The sequence below is a fragment of the Gopherus flavomarginatus genome, chromosome 12 (assembly GCF_025201925.1).
Source record: "Gopherus flavomarginatus isolate rGopFla2 chromosome 12, rGopFla2.mat.asm, whole genome shotgun sequence".
NCBI classification, from domain to species: Eukaryota; Metazoa; Chordata; order Testudines; family Testudinidae; genus Gopherus; species Gopherus flavomarginatus.
This window is the reverse complement of record NC_066628.1, coordinates 6,047,191-6,065,230: the sequence shown is the minus strand read 5'-3', so window position 1 is coordinate 6,065,230 and position 18,040 is coordinate 6,047,191. Positions and strand designations below refer to the sequence as shown.

Below are 18,040 nucleotides of genomic sequence, written 5' to 3'. Positions count from 1 at the left end.
AATGTTGTTTCCTGTTAGCCAGGCCTCATAGTTTTTTGCAATGTAGTAGGCGTGTTTGGGAAAATGACACCTCTGGTTTCCACTTTTGGGTTCTGAAGCGCCGACGGGCATGATCTGGGGTTATCCCATCCTGTATCTGGCCTTGGTTAGAAAAAGTTTATAGTCATTCATTTGGTGCTTAGGCATTTCAGCTGCCACCTCTGCTAAAGGTCCACTGAGCTGTGACCTCAATTCTACCATGTACTGGTCTTCGGGAATGCTGTACCCAAGACAGGCTCTTTCAAAGTTTTCCAAGAAGGCCTCGGTGTCATCACCTGCCTTGTAGGTGGGAAATTTCCTGGGCTGTGGAGCAATATTTGGCGCCGGGTTGTTAGGGTTGGCTGGCACAGGCAACCCAGCTTTTGCCATTTCCAGTTCATGTTTTCTCTGTTTTTCCTTCTCTTCATTCTCTTTTTGTTGCTTTTCCATTTCTCGGCGGTGGGCCAACTCTTCTTCTTCTTGTTTCCTTCGGTGTGCTGCCTCTTGGGCTGCTTGTTCTCTTTGGTAGGCTGCCTGTTCTCTTTGGTAGGCTGCCTCTTTGATCTGTTCTTCTCTTTCTTTCATCTCCATCTCTTTTTGTTTTATTTCCAGTTGCTGTTTGTGTTTTTCCATCTCTCGCCTGTGTTCAGCTTCTTTGATTTGTTCTTCGGCGTCAATTTTTGCCTTAGAAGTCATGGTTCCTGTTTTCCTTGTGTTGGGGTGCCCTCCGGTGTTTATCTTCTGAACTGCAGGTTCTCTGTTGCCTCCTGAAGTCTGCCTAGCAACAGTGCCTTTAGCTAATTTTCCTTTTCTCTCTCTAGCTAATGTTCAATGAAGGGAAACCAGAAAAACCACTTTATTTGCATGCCTATAAGTGCTGGTACTTGACTCCTAATGGGAGGGCTATTGCATGACAAAAGACCCTTAACATGCAAGCCACAAACTGCGAGAGAGAGCAGAAAAAAAAAAATTCTCTCTGGTTCCCTTTTAAAACCAACTGCTCCTCTCTGCTAAAAAGCCCTTAGCAGAGAAAGAAAAATATAATATTCCTACTGGCTTCTGGATTCTAGTCCCACCAGCTGCACACCATGTAATAACCTTAGTCCCCAGATTTGGACCTTAGCGTCCAAAATATGGGGTTAGCATGAACCTCCAAGCTTAGTTACCAGCTTGGACCTGGTACCTGCTGCCACCACCCAAAAAATTAGAGTGTTTGGGGGCACTCTGGTCCCTCTGAAAAACCTTCCCTGGGGACCCCAAGACCCAAATCCCTTGAGTCTCACAACAAAGGGAAATAATCCTTTTTCCCTTCCCCCCTCCAGGTGCTCCTGGAGAGATACACAGACACAAGCTCTGTGAATCCAAACAGAGTGAATCTCCCTCTCTGTTCCCAATCCTGGAAACAAAAAGTACTTTCCTCTTCACCCAGAGGGAATGCAAAAATAGGCTAGCCACTTCAACACACACAGATCTCCCCTGATTTCTTCCTCCCACCATTCCCTGGTGAGTACAGACTCAATTTCCCTGCAGTAAAGAAAAACTCCACAGGTCTTAAAAGAAAGCTTTATATAAAAAAGAAAGAAAAAATACAAATAGTCTCTCTGTATTAAGATGACACAATACAGGGCAATTTCTTAAAAGAATATTGAATAAACAGCCTTATTCAAAAAGAATACAAATCAAAGCACTCCAGCACTTATATTCATGCAAATACCAAAGAAAAGAAAACCATAGAACTTACTATCTGATCTCTTTGTCCTTACACTTAGAAACAGAAGACTAGAAAGTAGAGCTACTTCTCCAAAGCTCAGAGAAGGCAGGCAGACGGAAAACAAAGACACAGAGACTAAATTCCCTCCACCCAAAGTTGAAAAAATCCGGTTTCCTGATTGGTCCTCTGGTCAGGTGCTTCAGGTGAAAGAGACATTAACCCTTAGCTATCTGTTTATGACACCCTGTACCCCCATGTGTCCCCTGTAGTCCCACTGAGCCCCCACTGCATCCCCCTTCCCCTGCACCCATGTCCCCCATAGTCCCACTTAGCCCCCCACTGCACACCCTTCCCCTGCACCCCACGTGTCCCCTATAGTCCCACTGAGCCCCCCACTGCATCCCCCTTCCCCTGCACCCCATGTCCCCCATAGTCACACTGAGCCCCCCACTGCATCCCCCTTCCCCTGTATCCCCCACATGTCCCCCATGGTCCCACTGACTCCCCCACTGCACCCTCCTTCCCCTGCACCCCCACATGTCCCCCCGAGTCCCACTGAGCCCCCCCACTGCATCCCCCTTCCCCTGTACCCCCGCATCCCCCATAGTCCCACTCAGCCCCCCCCACTGCATCCCCCTTCCCCTACACCCTGTGTCCCCCATAGTCCCACTCAGCCCCCCCACTGCATCCCCCTTCCCGTGTCCCCCATGGTCCCACTGACCCCCCCAACTACACCCTCCTTCCCCTGCACCCCCACATGTCCCCCATAGTCCCACTGAGCCCCCACCGCATCCCCCTTCCCCTGCACCCCACGTGTCTCCTATAGTCCCACTGAGCCCCCACCGCATCCCCCTTCCCCTGCACCCCACGTGTCTCCTATAGTTCCACTGAGCCCCCCACTGCATCCCCCTTCCCCTACACCCTGTGTCCCCCATAGTCCCACTCAGCCCCCCCACTGCATCCCCCTTCCCGTGTCCCCCATGGTCCCACTGACCCCCCCAACTACACCCTCCTTCCCCTGCACCCCCACATGTCCCCCATAGTCCCACTGAGCCCCCACCGCATCCCCCTTCCCCTGCACCCCACGTGTCTCCTATAGTCCCACTCAGCCCCCCCACTGCATCCCCCTTCCCGTGTCCCCCATGGTCCCACTGACCCCCCCCTGCATCCCCCTTCCCCTGCACCCCCACATGTCCCCCATAGTCCCACTGACCCCCCCCCGCATCCCCCTTCCCCTACACCCTGTGTCCCCCATAGTCCCACTGAGCCCCCCCTGCATCCCCCTTCCCCTGCACCCCACGTGTCCCCCATAGTCCCACTCAGCCCCCCACGTGTCCCCAATGGTCCCGCTGGCCCTCAGGGTATGCCCCCCCCCGGCTGTGAGTCCCCTCACGTGACAGCTCAACGGCTGCCGCCCCGGGGGACTTCCCACTAGCCCCTCCCTGCCTCAGGTTAGAATTCTCTCCCGCCCCCTTTTTCCGACCGCGCATGCGCGCCGCTCCCCGTACGGCGGAAGTGCCGCGCCGAGAATTCTCCTCCTTCCAGAGCCAAAGGAGCTGGGGGTGGGGGACAGTGTTCCGGGAATCGCACCCGGAAGCGGGAAGTAGCGGGCTGGTGACCGGAAGTGGCGTGCGGCTGGTGGTGGGAGCCGGGCGGTCGCTCGCCACGGGCTGCTGGGAGAGCCGGGGCAGCCGCGGCGGCCGGCGGGGGAGCGAGGCAGGGGCGGTACGCGGCGCAGACTCGTCCCCCCGGCAACCGGGGCCGCGGAGGGTGGGGGCCGGGGCCGGGCAGCGCCATGGCGGAGGCGACGGCGACTGCGACAGCGGCGGCCGGTGGGAGGGCGGCCAGCGCCACCGTGACCGAGACCGTCACCATCGAGCCGGTGAGCGGGGCCGGGGCCGGGACCGGGGCCGGGGCTGGGGGGGGTCAATATAAAATCCCCGGATGTGGGGGGGTCATGTAAAATCCAGGGATTTGGGGTTGTAAATTTTGCAGAAGTTAATATAAAACCGCAGGGATCTGGGGCAGGTTTATTAAAAAAAAATCGTGGGGGGGATGTAAAATCTCAGGGATTTGGGGGGTTATGTAGCTTTGGGAGGTTAATATAAAATCCTGGGGATTTGGGAGAATTTATAACATTGGGGGAGGATAAATATAAAATCTCAGGGATTTGAGGGTTTTGTAAATTTGGGGTTTTTAAAAATCCCTGGATTTGGGTGTTGGGTTTTTTTGTGATTTTAGGGGTTAATATAAAACCTCAGGGGCTTGGGGGGTTGTACATGTTGAGGAGGATTTAATACATAATCCCAAGTAGTTGGGGGGGGGGTTATAAATATTTTTGGTGAGTTTAACATAAAAAAAAACTCAGGGTTTGTGGGTTTTGTAAAGGGGGGAAAACAACATTCAAAACCACAGAAATTGGGTTTTAAAACAAAAAAAAAATAAAATCTGGAAGGTTTGAAAAGCGGGGGTTGCCTGTCAGTCTGATTTAATGTCGGGGACAGGGATGATTGTAAAATCACATGAATTTGAGAGATTAAAGATGTGTGGGGCTAATAGAAAATCCTAGGGCTTTAGAGGTTTTATAAATTGGAGCAGGGGGGTTAACATACACTGAGATGTGTAAGTTTTATTTAAATCTGGGGGTGCTTAGTATAAAATCATGGGGATTAGTGGCTTTTTTTTAGTTTTGGGGATTTAATATAAAATCACATGGATATGGGGGTTTATTTTGCAGCTCTAAAATCAGAGGAAATTGTTTTAATTTGAGGGGTTTTTAAAATGTAGACTTGGGGATTTGGGGTTTTTTGTTATTTGTTTATTTGGGGGGTTTAAATATAAAATCACAGGAACATGGGGAGAATTAATATAGAATCATGGGGATTTGGGCTTGAAGACTTTGCAAGTCTGTGGGATCGTGGGGGGAGGGGGATCATGGAGGGGACATGAGGATTTGAAGGGTAAACACTCATTTTGGGTGGCTTAAATTTTTCACCATTAAAATCAAATCCAGTTTTGCTTTAACAGCCCCGGTTCTCTCTTTTAGATGCCAGGGATTAACTAGCAGTGGGGAGCGTTAGTTAAAAAAATCATTCAGAGGCCCCAAACTGGCCCCCTGTCCCCACCTGTATGTGCCCCCGCTGGGTGCTTCCGTGAGCTCTGTACCCATCGTGGGCGCCAGGCATTGGTTGTCACAGCGACTGTGATGCCAGGGAAGCCACGGTAACTGCAGGCTGTGGGAGTCACAGCAACCGTTGCTGTGAAAGGGGGGTGGCGGTTGCCAAGGCAACCATCCCAGCAACAGGATGGCATGGTGCCCACGTTGACACGGCCATCCTTATGGCGACTGCAGGAAGTGGGAGTAGGGCAATTATCCCACTAGGAATGGGGTGTGGTACCCATGACAACGCTCATGGTGGCTGTCACGGTGACGATTCTGTTGTAGCTATGGAAGCGGCAGCAGGATGTGGCTCTTGTGGTGCACATCAGTTAGCACAGGGCGAGGGACACAGGGACCATGTCTGTCCTGGCAGCCACGGAATGTGGTAACCCTGGTGACCGCCACAGCCGAAACAGGGCACGGTAGCCATGGACACAGCAGGGCGTGGGAACCATGGCGACCGCAGGATGTGGTCCCCAGGAAGTCAGGCGTGGTTCCCAAGGCGGTGGTGGAAGGGACACGCCGTGGAGCCGGGCAGCAGTCGGACTCCCAGGGGCCTTGTGAGAGGGTTTGCCTGACTGTCATAGAAGAGCACCCCCTGCTGAGCCCCCTGCCCTCTTCCCTGCAACACAGCGCCCCCTATTGCCACACTGCAACCAGCACTGACTTTGAGGGCAGAGCACCCCCTACTGAGCCCCTGTCCTGTTCCCTGGAACTCGGCACCCACTAGTGCTGCCCTGTGGCCAGCACAGTGCCCCCTAGTGGCGCACTGGGGCCAGCCCTTCCTGCCAAGGTAGAGCACCCCCTACTGAGCCCCCCACCCCACTCCCTGCAGCATGGCACCCCCTGCCATCCCAGGTCTCTCCCTACTAATCCAGCCAAGCCATCCAAGGTCTTTTTCCGTGGGTCATCTGTGACGGGCCGTGGTCTGATCCCCCACTCTCTCTCCACCCTGCACCCCGTCCCCCCGGAAGGAGAACCGCAGTCTGACCATCAAGCTGAGGAAGCGAAAGCCAGATAAGAAGGTGGAGTGGTCAAGCGACACGGTGGACAACGAGCACTTGGGCCGTAGGTCATCCAAATGTGAGTAGCCGTGGCTCTCCTCTTCCGAGACTGCCCCTCATCCGGGTACAGAGCCTTTAGCCACATCACTCAGAATGGGGAAGGCAGTGGGGGCTAGTGGTTAGAGCAGGGTAGGCTGGGAGTCAGAACTCCTGGGTTCTTCATCCCTCCTGTTTCCGGTTCCACATGCTGAACACAGACCTCTTCGCCTCAGCATTGCTGTTGGATCCCACCCCTGGGCGAGCCAGTCCCCCGCCCTGAGGCCAGATTGGAGCCAGTGCCCCCTGGAGGGGAAAGGCCCTGTGTCCCACTCTTCACCCTGCCCCCGAGCCAGCCAGTCCCCTGCCCAGGGTCCAATCGGAAGAGAAAGGCCCCGTGCCCCATTCCAGCTGAACCCCCAAATGCCAGAGTTACTCAGTCAGCGGCTCCTGCTAACGGGGTGATGACTTCCCCTTCCCAAGGAGCGTTGCCAGCGACTCGCTGGGCTCAGCTGTTTTACAGAAGGACATGGCCACCTGAGGCTTAACGAGGGGGAGGGGACAGCATGCGGGAGAGGTGGGTGAAGGATCCCCAGGTCTCCTGGCCTCAACTCTGAGCCCCCCCGCCCCAGCCGGGCCGTGGGGCTGGGTGCAGCCTGACAGGTGGGAGGCTTCTGACTCCCTCTGTCTCTCTCCACCCTCCCCCTCCTGCCCTGGCATCACACCTCTCGCTTCCCCATCCCCTTATTCCTCCCCTGTGGCCCCCTATCCCCTCTAACCTCCCCTCCCCCCATCACCGCCCCCATCTCCATGTAACCGCCCCGCCCAGGCTGCTGCATCTACGAGAAGCCACGGGCCTTCGGCGAGAGCTCCACAGAGAGCGAGGACGAGGAGGACGAGGGCTGCGGCAACGCCCACTGCATCCGGGGCCACAGGAAGGGGGAGCACGGGGGCCGGGGGGGTGGTGGCTCTGAGGGGGGCAGGGGCAGCCCCCGCAAGGCCGAGCCGCCGGGCCAGGACCACGCTGCAGCCATGCAGCACTGAGCCCCCCTCACCCCGCCGGACTGACCCGGGGACGCGGGCGTGTGCATCTGTCCGTGAGCCTCGTGGCCTGCGAGCTGCTGTCGTCCATCCGTCCGTCCCGCCCGGTGCCCCGGCGTGGAATGTACCAAGCGACGGGCCGGCTGCGTCTCTGTGCTTCTTCATTAAACGTCTGTGTCAGTGACCACGAGCGGCCGCGGCCTGCTGCTTTCTGCGGGGGGGGCGGGGGCACAGCTATGCCGGTGCCCCCTGATCCTGACGCGCTGCCCCCTGCTGGCCCAGCACTGGGCTTCTCCCCACAGCTCTGCCAGTGTCCCTCACTCCCGCTCCACAGCCCCTGCCAGTCCAGCCCTGCCTGTGCCCCTCATTCCTGACCGGCAGCCACCTGTTAGCCCAGCCCCTCCCTCCCCCAGCCCTGCCAGTGCCCCCACTCCCACCCCACAGCCCCCTGCCAGTCCAGCCCCTCCCTCACCCTGATCTGCCAGTGTCCCCACTCCTGCCCCACAGCCCCCTGCCAGCACAGCCCCTCCCTCACCCTGATCTGCCAGTGTCCCCACTCCTGCCCCACAGCCCCCTGCCAGCACAGCCCCTCCCTCCCCCAGCCTTGCCTGTGCCCCTCACTCCCACCCTACAGCCCCCTGCCAGCCCAGCCCCTCCCTCCCCCAGATCTGCCTGTGCCCCTCACTCCTCCCCACAACCCCCTGCTAGCACAGCCCCTCCCTCCCACAGCCCTGCCAGTGCCCCCACTCCAGCCCCACAGCCCCCTGTCAGCCCAGCCTCTCCCTCACCCAGTTCTGCCTGCGCCCCCACTCGAGCCCCACAGCCCCCTGTCAGCCCAGCCTCTCCCTCACCCAGTTCTGCCTGCGCCCCCACTCGAGCCCCACAGCCCCCTGCCAGCCCAGCCCCTCCCTCCCCCAGATCTGCCTGTGCCCCTCACTCCTCCCCACAACCCCCTGCTAGCACAGCCCCTCCCTCCCACAGCCCTGCCAGTGCCCCCACTCCAGCCCCACAGCCCCCCATCAGCCCAGCCCCTCCCTCACCCAGCCCAGCCTATGCCCCCACTCCCTACCCACAGCCCCGTCAGTCCAGCCCCTCCCCCACCCAGCCCTGCCTGTGCCCCTCACTCCTGACCCGCAGCCCACTGTCAGCACAGCCTCTCCCTCCCACAGCCCTGCCTGTGCCCCTACTCCGGCCCCACAGTCCCCTGCTAGCCCAGCCCCTCCCCCTAGCTCTCCCAGTGCCCCCCCACACACAGCTCCCTGCCAGCCCAGCCCTCGGCTTCTGTTCCCTCCCCACAGCTCTGCCAGTGCCCCCCAGTCCTCACCTACCACTATCCCTCCACCCCCGTCACACACCCAGCTCGGCCAAGGCCCTGAAATAGAAGCTTTAATCACCCTTGTTTTCCCTTTCATAGCTGCCAATGGTGTTGATCATAAAACGTTTACAGTGTCCTGGTAAGAGGACAAACAATCTTTGGCTGTGGCCTTGTTTCCTTCCATGCTTCTTCCTGATGTATAAAGGAGGCTTGTCGGATTTTACCTGGAAAAGGTGTTTGTTTTTCCTGCTTGATTTCTTTCTAACACTAGATATCTAGGTGTCGTCTGCCCTGGAAGTCTGTCTAGGTGACTAAAGAACTGGTGTGTTTACAGCATGCGATATGTATGTGTCTTTTCATCCTTGCAAACGGTATCTGTGACGCCCCATAACCCAAGCCTGACCCCAGATGTACAGTACCTTCCCTCTCAACCTGTGTCTATACAGCAGAACAGCGCCCCCTCCAGGCAGAGTGGGGATTAGGGGCAGTGCTGAACGGGAGTTTTTCTGTCAGCTCTTTATTCAGTGGCTGGGTGGGGGGCTGGGAGTCAGGACTCCTGGGTTCTACAGGGGAGGGTGGTGAGGTCTAGTGGGTGAGAGAGGAGGGGGCTGAGAGGCAGGACTCCTGGGTTCTGTTCTCAGCTCCAGGAGGGGAGTGGGGTCTAGTGGGTTAGAGCAGAGTGGGCTGAGTGTCAGGACTCCTGGGATCTCTTTCATACCAGAGCCTGATGCTAAAATCTGAGCCGGCAGCTGGTGCACAGGGACGGCCACGCCCAACCCACTGGCAATCCCAGAAATACCAGGACAGCACGGGCCTGGGTGCCCCCACTCCGTCCCCTTGGCAGTCCCCTCTGTGTGGCCGGTGCGCAGCCAAGCAAGGCCTGCTGGACCCCACCCATGGACACTGTGCTCCCGGGAACTGACTCCTTGTTTGGAAAGTGGGAAGGCGCAGAGGGAGACGTTAGGCTGGAACTGGAGCTTTCGGGCGCTCCCAGGTGCCCACTGGCCCTGAGAGCCGTTGTGTCTAGCCACGGAGTGGACGGGGATAAGTGAGGCAGGCTCCCACAATGCACTGGGGCAGGGGTCATTCTCCACCACATTGGCTTTGTCACCCTCTAGTGCCTGCCCCGTATGCCAGCTTCTTGGGGGCTGGGTCAGCGGCTCGGGCACTAGGGAGAGCGCGAATGAGCAGCTGTTTTCCTCCCGGAGCAGCAGAGGCTCCTGGATCGTTGTTCCGCACCTGGAACCCAGAGGGAACTCCAACACTAGCTGGAAGTAGCTGGCGTCCTGCCCCAGACCTGGCTTCGTCCCAGCCCCTCTCATCTCAGCTCCTGCTGGTACAGGCCCCAGGCTAGGATAATGAGAACAAGCCAGGCGGGGCTGCCCATCTGTCCGCAGCCAGGCTGAGGGGAACTCCCGGGAAAAACAGCCTGGAAGAGGAAAGCTGTCATCATCCTGGCATGAGCCGGCCCCCAGGGACGGGATTCTGTGTGTGCAGCAAAGAGTTGCCTTTTATGGAGGAATTCTTCTCCGAGAGCTTGATTGGGGAGATCAGAGAGAGGCAGGACTCCTGGGTTCTCTCCCCGCCTCGGGGAGGGGAGTAGGCTCTAGTGGGTTTGGTGGGAGAGCTGGGAGCCAGGACACCTTATTTCTATTCCTAGCTCGGGTGGGGGGGGGGAATGGGGTCTAGTGGGCTGGAGCAGGGGCAGGACTGGGAGCCAGGATGCCTGGGTTCCATGTAGTTAGTGATTTCCTCTCAGCCTCAGCTGGCTCTCGTTAGCAACTCACCCCTAACTGTAAATACTTACGCCCAGAGCCTAAAGAGGTTTGGGCCCCTCTCTCCCACTGAACCCAATGAGAGTTGGGGACGTGAATGCCGCTGAGGTGCTGGCCCTGAGCACAAGCCGCTAGCGGGAGGGATAAAGGCTTGTGAACCTCCAAACATGTGCCGGCTTAGCTGGCTGTCCTGTATCCCCACTGATGCAGAAAAGGGGTTTAACCTCAGAGCCACATGGACAAAACCTCCATGTCCCCAGCAGCCCAGCCAGGGCAGGGAACAGGCAAGAGCTGCCCCCCAGCCAGGTTCTCTCAGGCAGAAGCGGCTCCGTCCTGTTCCCCACTGGGCTGCCAGAGATGCACCCAAATAGGCCGGGGGAGAGGTGCAAGGAGAGAAGGACAGAGCCTCTCTCCCTCCTCACCCCTGGCAGGACAATTGAGGGGGCACTCGACCCCCCCCCATGCCCGTTGCCGTTTTCCCCTGCAGTGTGCAGCCCTTAACCGCTTGCAGCAATCCCAGGCCCGCTGCCTTCGTCTGGGGATGGCGCACACGTCTGCTTGTCTGGTTCAACTCCAGCACTCAACTCCGTACCGCAGCACTGAGGGATATTGATAGTGAAAACAGCCAGTCACGTGAGATCCAAGAGCCAGTGAGTACCTGCCCGGCTACGTAGTAAACGAAATCATAACGTGCTGCCTAGGGACTAAATGTAACTGACCAATCACGTTTTCCTTGCTCCAAAGGGCTTTTGCCCAAGTTTCGGGATGATCCTGTTTTTTCATGGCTAATCACACTACTCAGTTATTTCCTCAGCGCATGGTAAAGGGGTGGCATCCCAGAATATCTCCCAAAGTTCACTGTCAGCCCCTAGTCAGGATACCTCCCGCCCTGTCCGTTCTCCAGTGCCACCTCTCCCTGCGGCCTTTGTATGTCAAAGGAGCGCTCATTGTGTTGGCTGACTGCAGAGAGAGGTGAGTTTGCAGGCACTGGCTGGCAAAAATTGTTTGTGAGCTCTGCCTGGCTACCGGTCGGGACAGATTTTCAGCTGCAGCCATCGGAAACATCTCAGTGAGTATCTGCCGATACCTCACGCCACTATTAATTACCAGCGTGACCCGTGTTTTCATTTAACAGTGCCCATGAGATCTTGGGTGAGCCAGATGGCATGTGCCAGGTGCAGGAAATACTCTTGCCTGCTGGCATAGAGGGGTTTTGGGGGCACACCACTGTCTTCAAAAGAAAACCAAAGAGCAAAGGACTGGCTGGCCCATGTTTCCCGGAGGAGTTTATTTTTTCCGCTTGTGCTTAAAAAAAAAAAAAAAAAAAAAAAAATTCATCACAGTAGAGGCTTGCACTGGACTAAATACAAAATCCAGGGGCAGCCACACAAGAATACAACATTTCTGCAGAGGAGAGTGGCGGGGAAAACTCTGATGAGACGAGAGAGCAGACGGCATGAAAATACTTAGTGGGGTAGGAGAACGGGATACGGGACAACCTCATCTGGCCCCAAGTGGGGGGGACTGGCTGGTTCGGGGATTAGGATACAGGGCCTTTCCCCTCGCTGGCTCTGGTCTGGCCCAGGGTTGTGGGGCTGGCTGGCTCAGGGGGGCAGGGAATGGGACATGGAAACTTTCCCCTCTATGGGGAATTGGCTCTAATCTTGTCCCAGGATCCAATCTGGCCCAGGACAGGGAGACCAGCTGGCTCGCAGCAGGGGGAATGGGACATGGGGCGCCGGCTCCAATCGTTAGGCCCAGATGGTTCTTCCTAGCTGTGCTCCATAAGATGGGCCAGTGAGTCCCACTTTTGTTCTTAGGGGGAAGACATTTCTGCATCTGTCCCCAAGGCTGGTCCATCAACATTCAGCTTGTCCCTGTCCCCCGGAAGGGTGACCCCTGCGGGCGCGGGGCTGAGTCCTATCTGCAGGGGGTCACTGTATGTGCCACGCCCGAGCTCTGCTGCACGTGGCTGGAGGAGACACCCTGGCCGCCTGGCATGGCTCTGGAGCACGTTGTCTGGGAGCCAGGGCTGCTCTCCAAGGCCCAGGTGGACGGTCCTGATATTGTCCGAGAGGCTTGGGTCAGAGTGGACGGTTTGTGGAGGGTATGGTGTCACGTTAGCTGCAGAGAGAAAGGGAGGGTATGGACGATAATCACCCCAAAGAGATCTATAGGCTTGTTATGCTAGGCGCTTCCCCAGGGCTGAGATGCAGCCACGCCTGGGTGGGTCGGTGGGTGAGAACAGCCACCCGGAAATGCTTCCTTGGGGTCATTCACCAGCACAGAGATGCAGCCATCTCTGGGGTGGGAGGTAGCTGCACCATGACACTCCACAGGGATCACCCACCCAGAGCTAAGATGCAGCTACCTCTCCAACCCGGGGATCGCTCCCTTAGAGGTGAGATGCAGCTACTTCTGGGCTACTTCTTGTGCCTCTCTTCCCACACTCCATCACTGACCCTGGGACCATCAGCTGTTGGTGCCACCTCCCCTATTAAGCTCCACGCCCTATTCTCAAGGGCCGGACATCCGCCCATGGAGGTTGCACTTGGATTGTGGCCATTCCTCCCTGCCATGCTCACACCTGGGGGAAATCATAGATTGGGGCCTTGGGGGCAGGTGAATGGTGGCCGGTGATAGTGCCATCCGTGCCAGGCCCTGTGCCCATCAACTTACACCATGCAGGAGAAGAAAGGGGCACTCACTATCTGCAGATTTTCCTGACACCCTGGTGGAGAGAAGACAGAGAGAAACGTCATTAGACTCAGGGTAGAGTGGGCCATCGGCCATGGGACAGGAGCTGTTGGACAGAGCTGGGGGATATTTTTTGGTAGAAACTTTCTTGGGTAAAAAAATGCAGATTTGGCAAACTACTGTGTCATGGATTTGCATTTGTTTTGCCAAATTCTTCATTTTGGAAACTAAAGTAACAATTCATGTCAACTTCGCTGAATTGTTCGTTTTGAAAGAAAAACAAGCAATTTCCCCCACAAAATTTGTGTCAGTTTAACCGAGCTGTTTATTTTAGGAAAAAAATCACACCCCCCCCCCAAATCAAAATGTTTCAATTTTTTGGTAGGAAACAACGTGTCGCTTCTTAAGTTTCTTTCCTTTTATTTTTAATAAAATTCAAAAATAGTTGTAAAAGGGCCATAATTGAAACACAATGTTTTGCTCGCCTCAAAATGATTTTCCCACCCACTTTTCCCTTCACCAAACATTTAAAAAACTTTTGGTTTCCACTCAGCTTGTAACAATTTTTTTTTAACTCTTTGCTCTCTCCTGAAGCTGGTGGGGGCTCAGCTCAGGTCAGAAACTCGAAGCTCAGTGCTTGGCTGGCCCGCGGCTCAGGCCAGCCGACAGCCAGGGATGGCCAGTGTCCAGGGGCAGCTCAGGCCAGCCAGCAGCCAGGGGATCTGGCTGGTGGCCAGGGTTTTGGGCCAGGGGTCAGGCCGGCCAGCGGCTATGGCAGACCAGACGGCGGGCCAGGGCTCGGGGCAGCTGCAGCGGAGGGGGAATCCAGTAATCAAGGGGGGCCAGAAATGGTGGGATGGGGTGGGGCCTTGGATGGAAGGGGAGGGGCCAGGGGGGCTAACCACCCATGGGGGCTTTGTCGTCTATAGGCACCCATTACCCCCTACCCCCATCTTGATTTCTCACACTTGCCGTCTGGACACCATAGACCCAGGTGGTAGCAGTGTGTGGTGCTGGGTCCAATCAGGCTCCGTGCCCCGAAACAGGGTCAGGAAGAAAATGGAGGGGAAATGAGCCTGCAGGGGAAGCGGATGAGGAGAAAGCTTGGCTGGGCAAGAGGTGCTGGCTTGGCTGGGCCCAGCCCAAGCTGCCCACGGCACGTGGTAGAGGCTGGCGTGCCCAGGTTGGCTGGTGCCAGGAGGAGATATTGACGTGGCCAGCTCGTAAATTCCAAGGGGGTGAGTGGGGCTGGAACGGCTTGTGTGTACGGCGAGCCAAGGTCTGTGATGAGCCAGGGAAGGATGTGGTGGGACTAGCTGGGACAGTTCCACGGGCGGGTCACGGTGGCTGGTGACAGGATTTCCACATGCCCTGGGGGCTGCTGACTAATTCACGAGGACAGGGCCCTAGGGCGCAGCCTGTGTTTACATTCCACGCCTTGGCCTGGCCCACTGCCACCGCCAGGTAAACAGCACGTGGGCACTGAGCCCAGCTGCATGTGCAGTCAAGTGCTTGCAGGGGGCGGGGCTGGGAGCCAGGACTCCTGGGTTCTAGCCTCAGCTCTGGGAGAGGAGCAGGGGTGAGTGGGTTGGAATGAGTGAGGGTAGGGAGCCAGAACTCCTGGGTTCTGTCCCCAGTTATGGGAGAGGAGCAGGGGTGAGTGAGTTGGAATGAGTGGAGGCAGGGAGCCAGGATTCCTGGGTTCTGTCCCCAGTTCTGGGAGAGGAGCAGGGGTGAGTGGGTTATGAGTGGAGGCAGGGAGCCAGGACTCCTGGGTTCTCTCCCCAGCTCTGGGGAGCCAGTGGAGTCTAATGGTGGCATTGTCCCATTGTGATCAGCTGGTGCTTTCCCCCATGACCTTTAAGGCTGGATGGCTTAGTGGGAGGAGCCCCAGTATCCAAAAAGAAACCACAGCTAGCCCTTTTGCACTAGCCCAGCGGCTCTCAACCTTTCCAGGCTACTGTCCCCCTTTCAGGAGGCTGATTTGTCTGGCATACCCCCAAGTCTCCCCTCGCTCCAAAACCACCTGCTCACAAAATCAGACCTAAAAATACAAGTGTCACAGCCCCTGTGAGGGCTGATGTTCTCCTGGGTACCAGAGCATTCCAGAGGAAATCAAGGGGAATCGAAATCTTGTGCTTCCATTTCAGTGCATAGTCCATAGAGCAGGATAAACGCGTCACCGTCTGTCTGAAACCTGAGTTTGGCCTGGCCTCTCTGATGTTTATGAAGCCTGTTGTAAAACTAGGCTTATGGCTAGAGGAGCTGATGTACCCCCTGGAAGACCTCGGCGTACCCCAGGTTGAGAGCCACTGAGTTAGAAATGAAGGGGGTCGGGTGGGGCAGTCGGGATCTTGGATGGGTCAGGCCCCCCTGACTATATTTCTGTTTCCCCATCAGTAAAATAGGGACCGGAGTGGGTGCTGGGCTACCGTGAGAGGCAGTTAAAGGGTTTCTGCCTGTAGGCAGCACTGAAATAACAGACTCGTAACCTTTCTGGCCTGCCCGCCACATAATGGACACCCTGCATGGGAATCGGCCTATCACCGGGGGCCCATCTAGCCCGGTATCCCGGCTCCCCGCTATCCACAGCAGACCAACGGGGCCCATTCAGCGTCCATTAGCAGTCGTGTGGTGGGTGCCACACACACCCAGTGCACCTCACAGCGCAAGACCGGCCCCTGGGGAACCTGGGAGCTGCTATTTGCTTTGTGCAGCGCCTGGCGTGATGCGGGGGGGTGAGACCTCCAGGCAGAACCACAGCACGGGGACGGGTGGAACTGGAGGAGGGTCACGAGCTGGAGCAAGGGTGCCTTAAAACCCAGCCCCACTGCTCAGCGTGGGAGGGAGCCCCCTTACTGCCCAAACCAGGGATTGGGCCGGTGACTGTTACAGGCTTCACGGGGGACCCAGCTATAGCAGCTCCTGTCTTTAGCCCCCAGGGTTCTTGGTTCAATCCCCAGCATTGGCTTGTTGCACCTCACACAGGGGCTCCTAGTCTCCCATCTCAAACTCTTCTGTGTTCCCCCTCCCAGGGTCTCTGGTGCCTCCTCTTCTTCCATGTCAGCAACCCCCGTGGAGGGGAGCTCTAGGCTGCCTCTCCCCATAGCAAGGTTCCCAGTTGTGTCCCCCACATACCGGTGGCTCTGGGGGCACCTGTTCCCCCATTTCCCACCCCCATGGCAAGGGCTTTTATACCCCCAATTTGCCTCCACATGAGAGGAGCTCTGTGTGTCCCCATACCAGATGCTTCCCATCTCCCCCCCAAATGGGAGTTCTTGGCACCCCCTTCTCCCTGCCCCCCATTCCAAGGGCTTCCAACTTTCCCCTCACTTCCCTTCTTCCCCCTATGGCAAAGGTGCTGTGTGCCCCCCGCCCGTTCTCCCCTCCCTGCCCACCAGACCAGGAGCCACTCTGGGGGCTAGTTCTGCTCTACAGAAACTCAGACCAGATGATCACAATGACCCCTTCTGACCTTGGAATCAATGAATCACGTCTCCTCCCAGCCTCCCCCCGCCCACACCAGGAGTTCTGCTCCCCTCCTTTCCCCCTCCCCCATGCCAGAGTCTCCCATTCTCCCCCCACTCTTCATAGCAGCATCTCCATGGACCCCTCTTACCCCCCATCCCTAGGTCCCCCAGTCTCTCCATGCCTGTATTATTCAAGAAAACAACAAAACAACCCTACCAAAACAAGACACGCCCCGGCACAAGCGTCGCCCCTGTGGGGGGGGGGGTGGCTGGGAGAATGCACAGCTGGTGACAGATGTGTCAGTGCGTTGCATCATGCACGACAGGTAGGCACTCCACTCCCCAGCAATGACAGCTGCGCTGGAGCCTACATTATAACCATAATAACCCCTCATGCGTGTGCTTTTCATCTTCAGAGTTCAAAGCACTTCGCAAAGGAGGTCAGGAGCATTAGCTCCATTTTAGAGCTGGGGAAACTGAGGCTCGGGAAAGTGACGTGCCCAGAGCCACTGGCAGAGCCAGAAAAAGAGCCCAGGGGTCCTGTGGCCCAGCCCGGTGCTTTGTCTCAGGCCACCCTCCCGTGCACAGCTTAGAATCCTGCAGCAGGGCATCCCGTGGGTTAACCAGCCACCTACCTGCCCCTCTGGCATGACCGACACCGGGATCCAGCCGCCGCGCCGCCGGCGGGGTTTGGTCACCAGGGCCTCCTGGGCCGTCTTGGCGTTGAGGTTCTGGGCGATCTTGACCTCCACGGCCAGTTTGACGTGGGTACGCAGGCTGCGCCGCTCGAAGACCTGCTGGCACTGGGGGCAGGACAACACCCCCGCCCCCTCCCGCTCCCACTGGCCCGTGATGCAGGCTCGGCAATAGCTGTGGTCACAGTCCAGCAGCACCGGGTCCTTGAAGGGACACCCGCAGATAGGGCAGATGATGGAGCGCTGCAACTCTGCCACCGGTCCCCGGCCTTCCATGGCTCCTTTCTCTTTGCTCAGGCAACTCCTTCTCCTTTACGCAGGGCGTGGGTGGAGAGGGAGGAGCATCCCCCAGGGGCTGGAGAGGGTCCAAGTAAACATCCTCTTCTCTTGCTTAACTGTCTGGTTCTTCCACTCCGCCAGCTTCTCTCCCTGGCAGGAATGCGGCACAGGTAGAATGTGGGTTTGACTGGTTCTGCAAAGGTCTTGTGATCTCGGGGGGCGGGTTGGGAGCCAGGATTCTTGGGTTTACTCCCCAGCTCAGGGAGGGGGGTCTAGTGGGTTGGAGCAGGGGAGCCTGGGAGTCAGAACTCCTGGGTTCTGTGCTCAGCTCTGAGAAGAGAGTGCGATCTAGTGGGATAGATGAGAAACTGAGTCATGGGTGCCTAGATGCTTGGTAAACAGTGAGGAGGGGAAGTAGAACCCAAGGGTCCTGACTCCCATCTGCCACCATGCTCTAACCACTAGACCAGCTTGCCCCTGCTAGAACTGGGGATAGAACCCAGGAGTCCTGACACTCAGCCCCCCACCAGCTCTAGCCACGAGACTCTCACCGGCAGACTACTAGGAGCCAGGACTCCTGGGTTTTGTGCCCACCTCTGGGAGAGGGGTGGGGTTTAGCGAGTCGGAGCGGAGGCAGGGCTGGAAGCCAGGACTCCTGGTTTCTGTCCCCAGCCCCGAGAAGGGAGTGTGATCTAGTGGGATAGAAGTGGCACGGGGTTGGGAGTCAGGACTCCCGGGCTCTATCTTTGGCTGTGCCGCTAACTCCTGTGTGACTTTAGGCAAGTTCCGATGCCTCAGTTTCCCCAGTGAAAAGAGGCCTACCATGATGCTGCCCTGCG

At 57.3% G+C, this 18,040-nt stretch overlaps 2 protein-coding genes across 2 annotated transcripts; one reads left to right on the top strand and one right to left on the bottom strand.

The window, feature by feature from the left end:
• Positions 1–3,322: 3,322 nt before the first annotated feature.
• On the top strand, positions 3,323–8,517 carry PPP1R11 (protein phosphatase 1 regulatory inhibitor subunit 11). Its single transcript, XM_050921401.1, has 3 exons — positions 3,323–3,611; positions 5,864–5,972; positions 6,759–8,517. Exons 1-3 carry the CDS (start codon positions 3,525–3,527, stop codon positions 6,971–6,973), a joined length of 411 nt encoding a protein of 136 aa, XP_050777358.1. The 5' UTR covers positions 3,323–3,524; the 3' UTR covers positions 6,974–8,517.
• Positions 8,518–11,392: 2,875 nt separating this feature from the next.
• Positions 11,393–17,476, bottom strand: LOC127033365 (RING finger protein 39-like). The gene is made up of 3 exons (XM_050921405.1): positions 16,863–17,476; positions 12,740–12,791; positions 11,393–12,184 (listed from the first exon to the last, which is right to left on the bottom strand). Exons 1-2 carry the CDS (start codon positions 17,196–17,198, stop codon positions 12,768–12,770), a joined length of 360 nt encoding a protein of 119 aa, XP_050777362.1. The 5' UTR covers positions 17,199–17,476; the 3' UTR covers positions 11,393–12,184; positions 12,740–12,767.
• Positions 17,477–18,040: the final 564 nt, after the last annotated feature.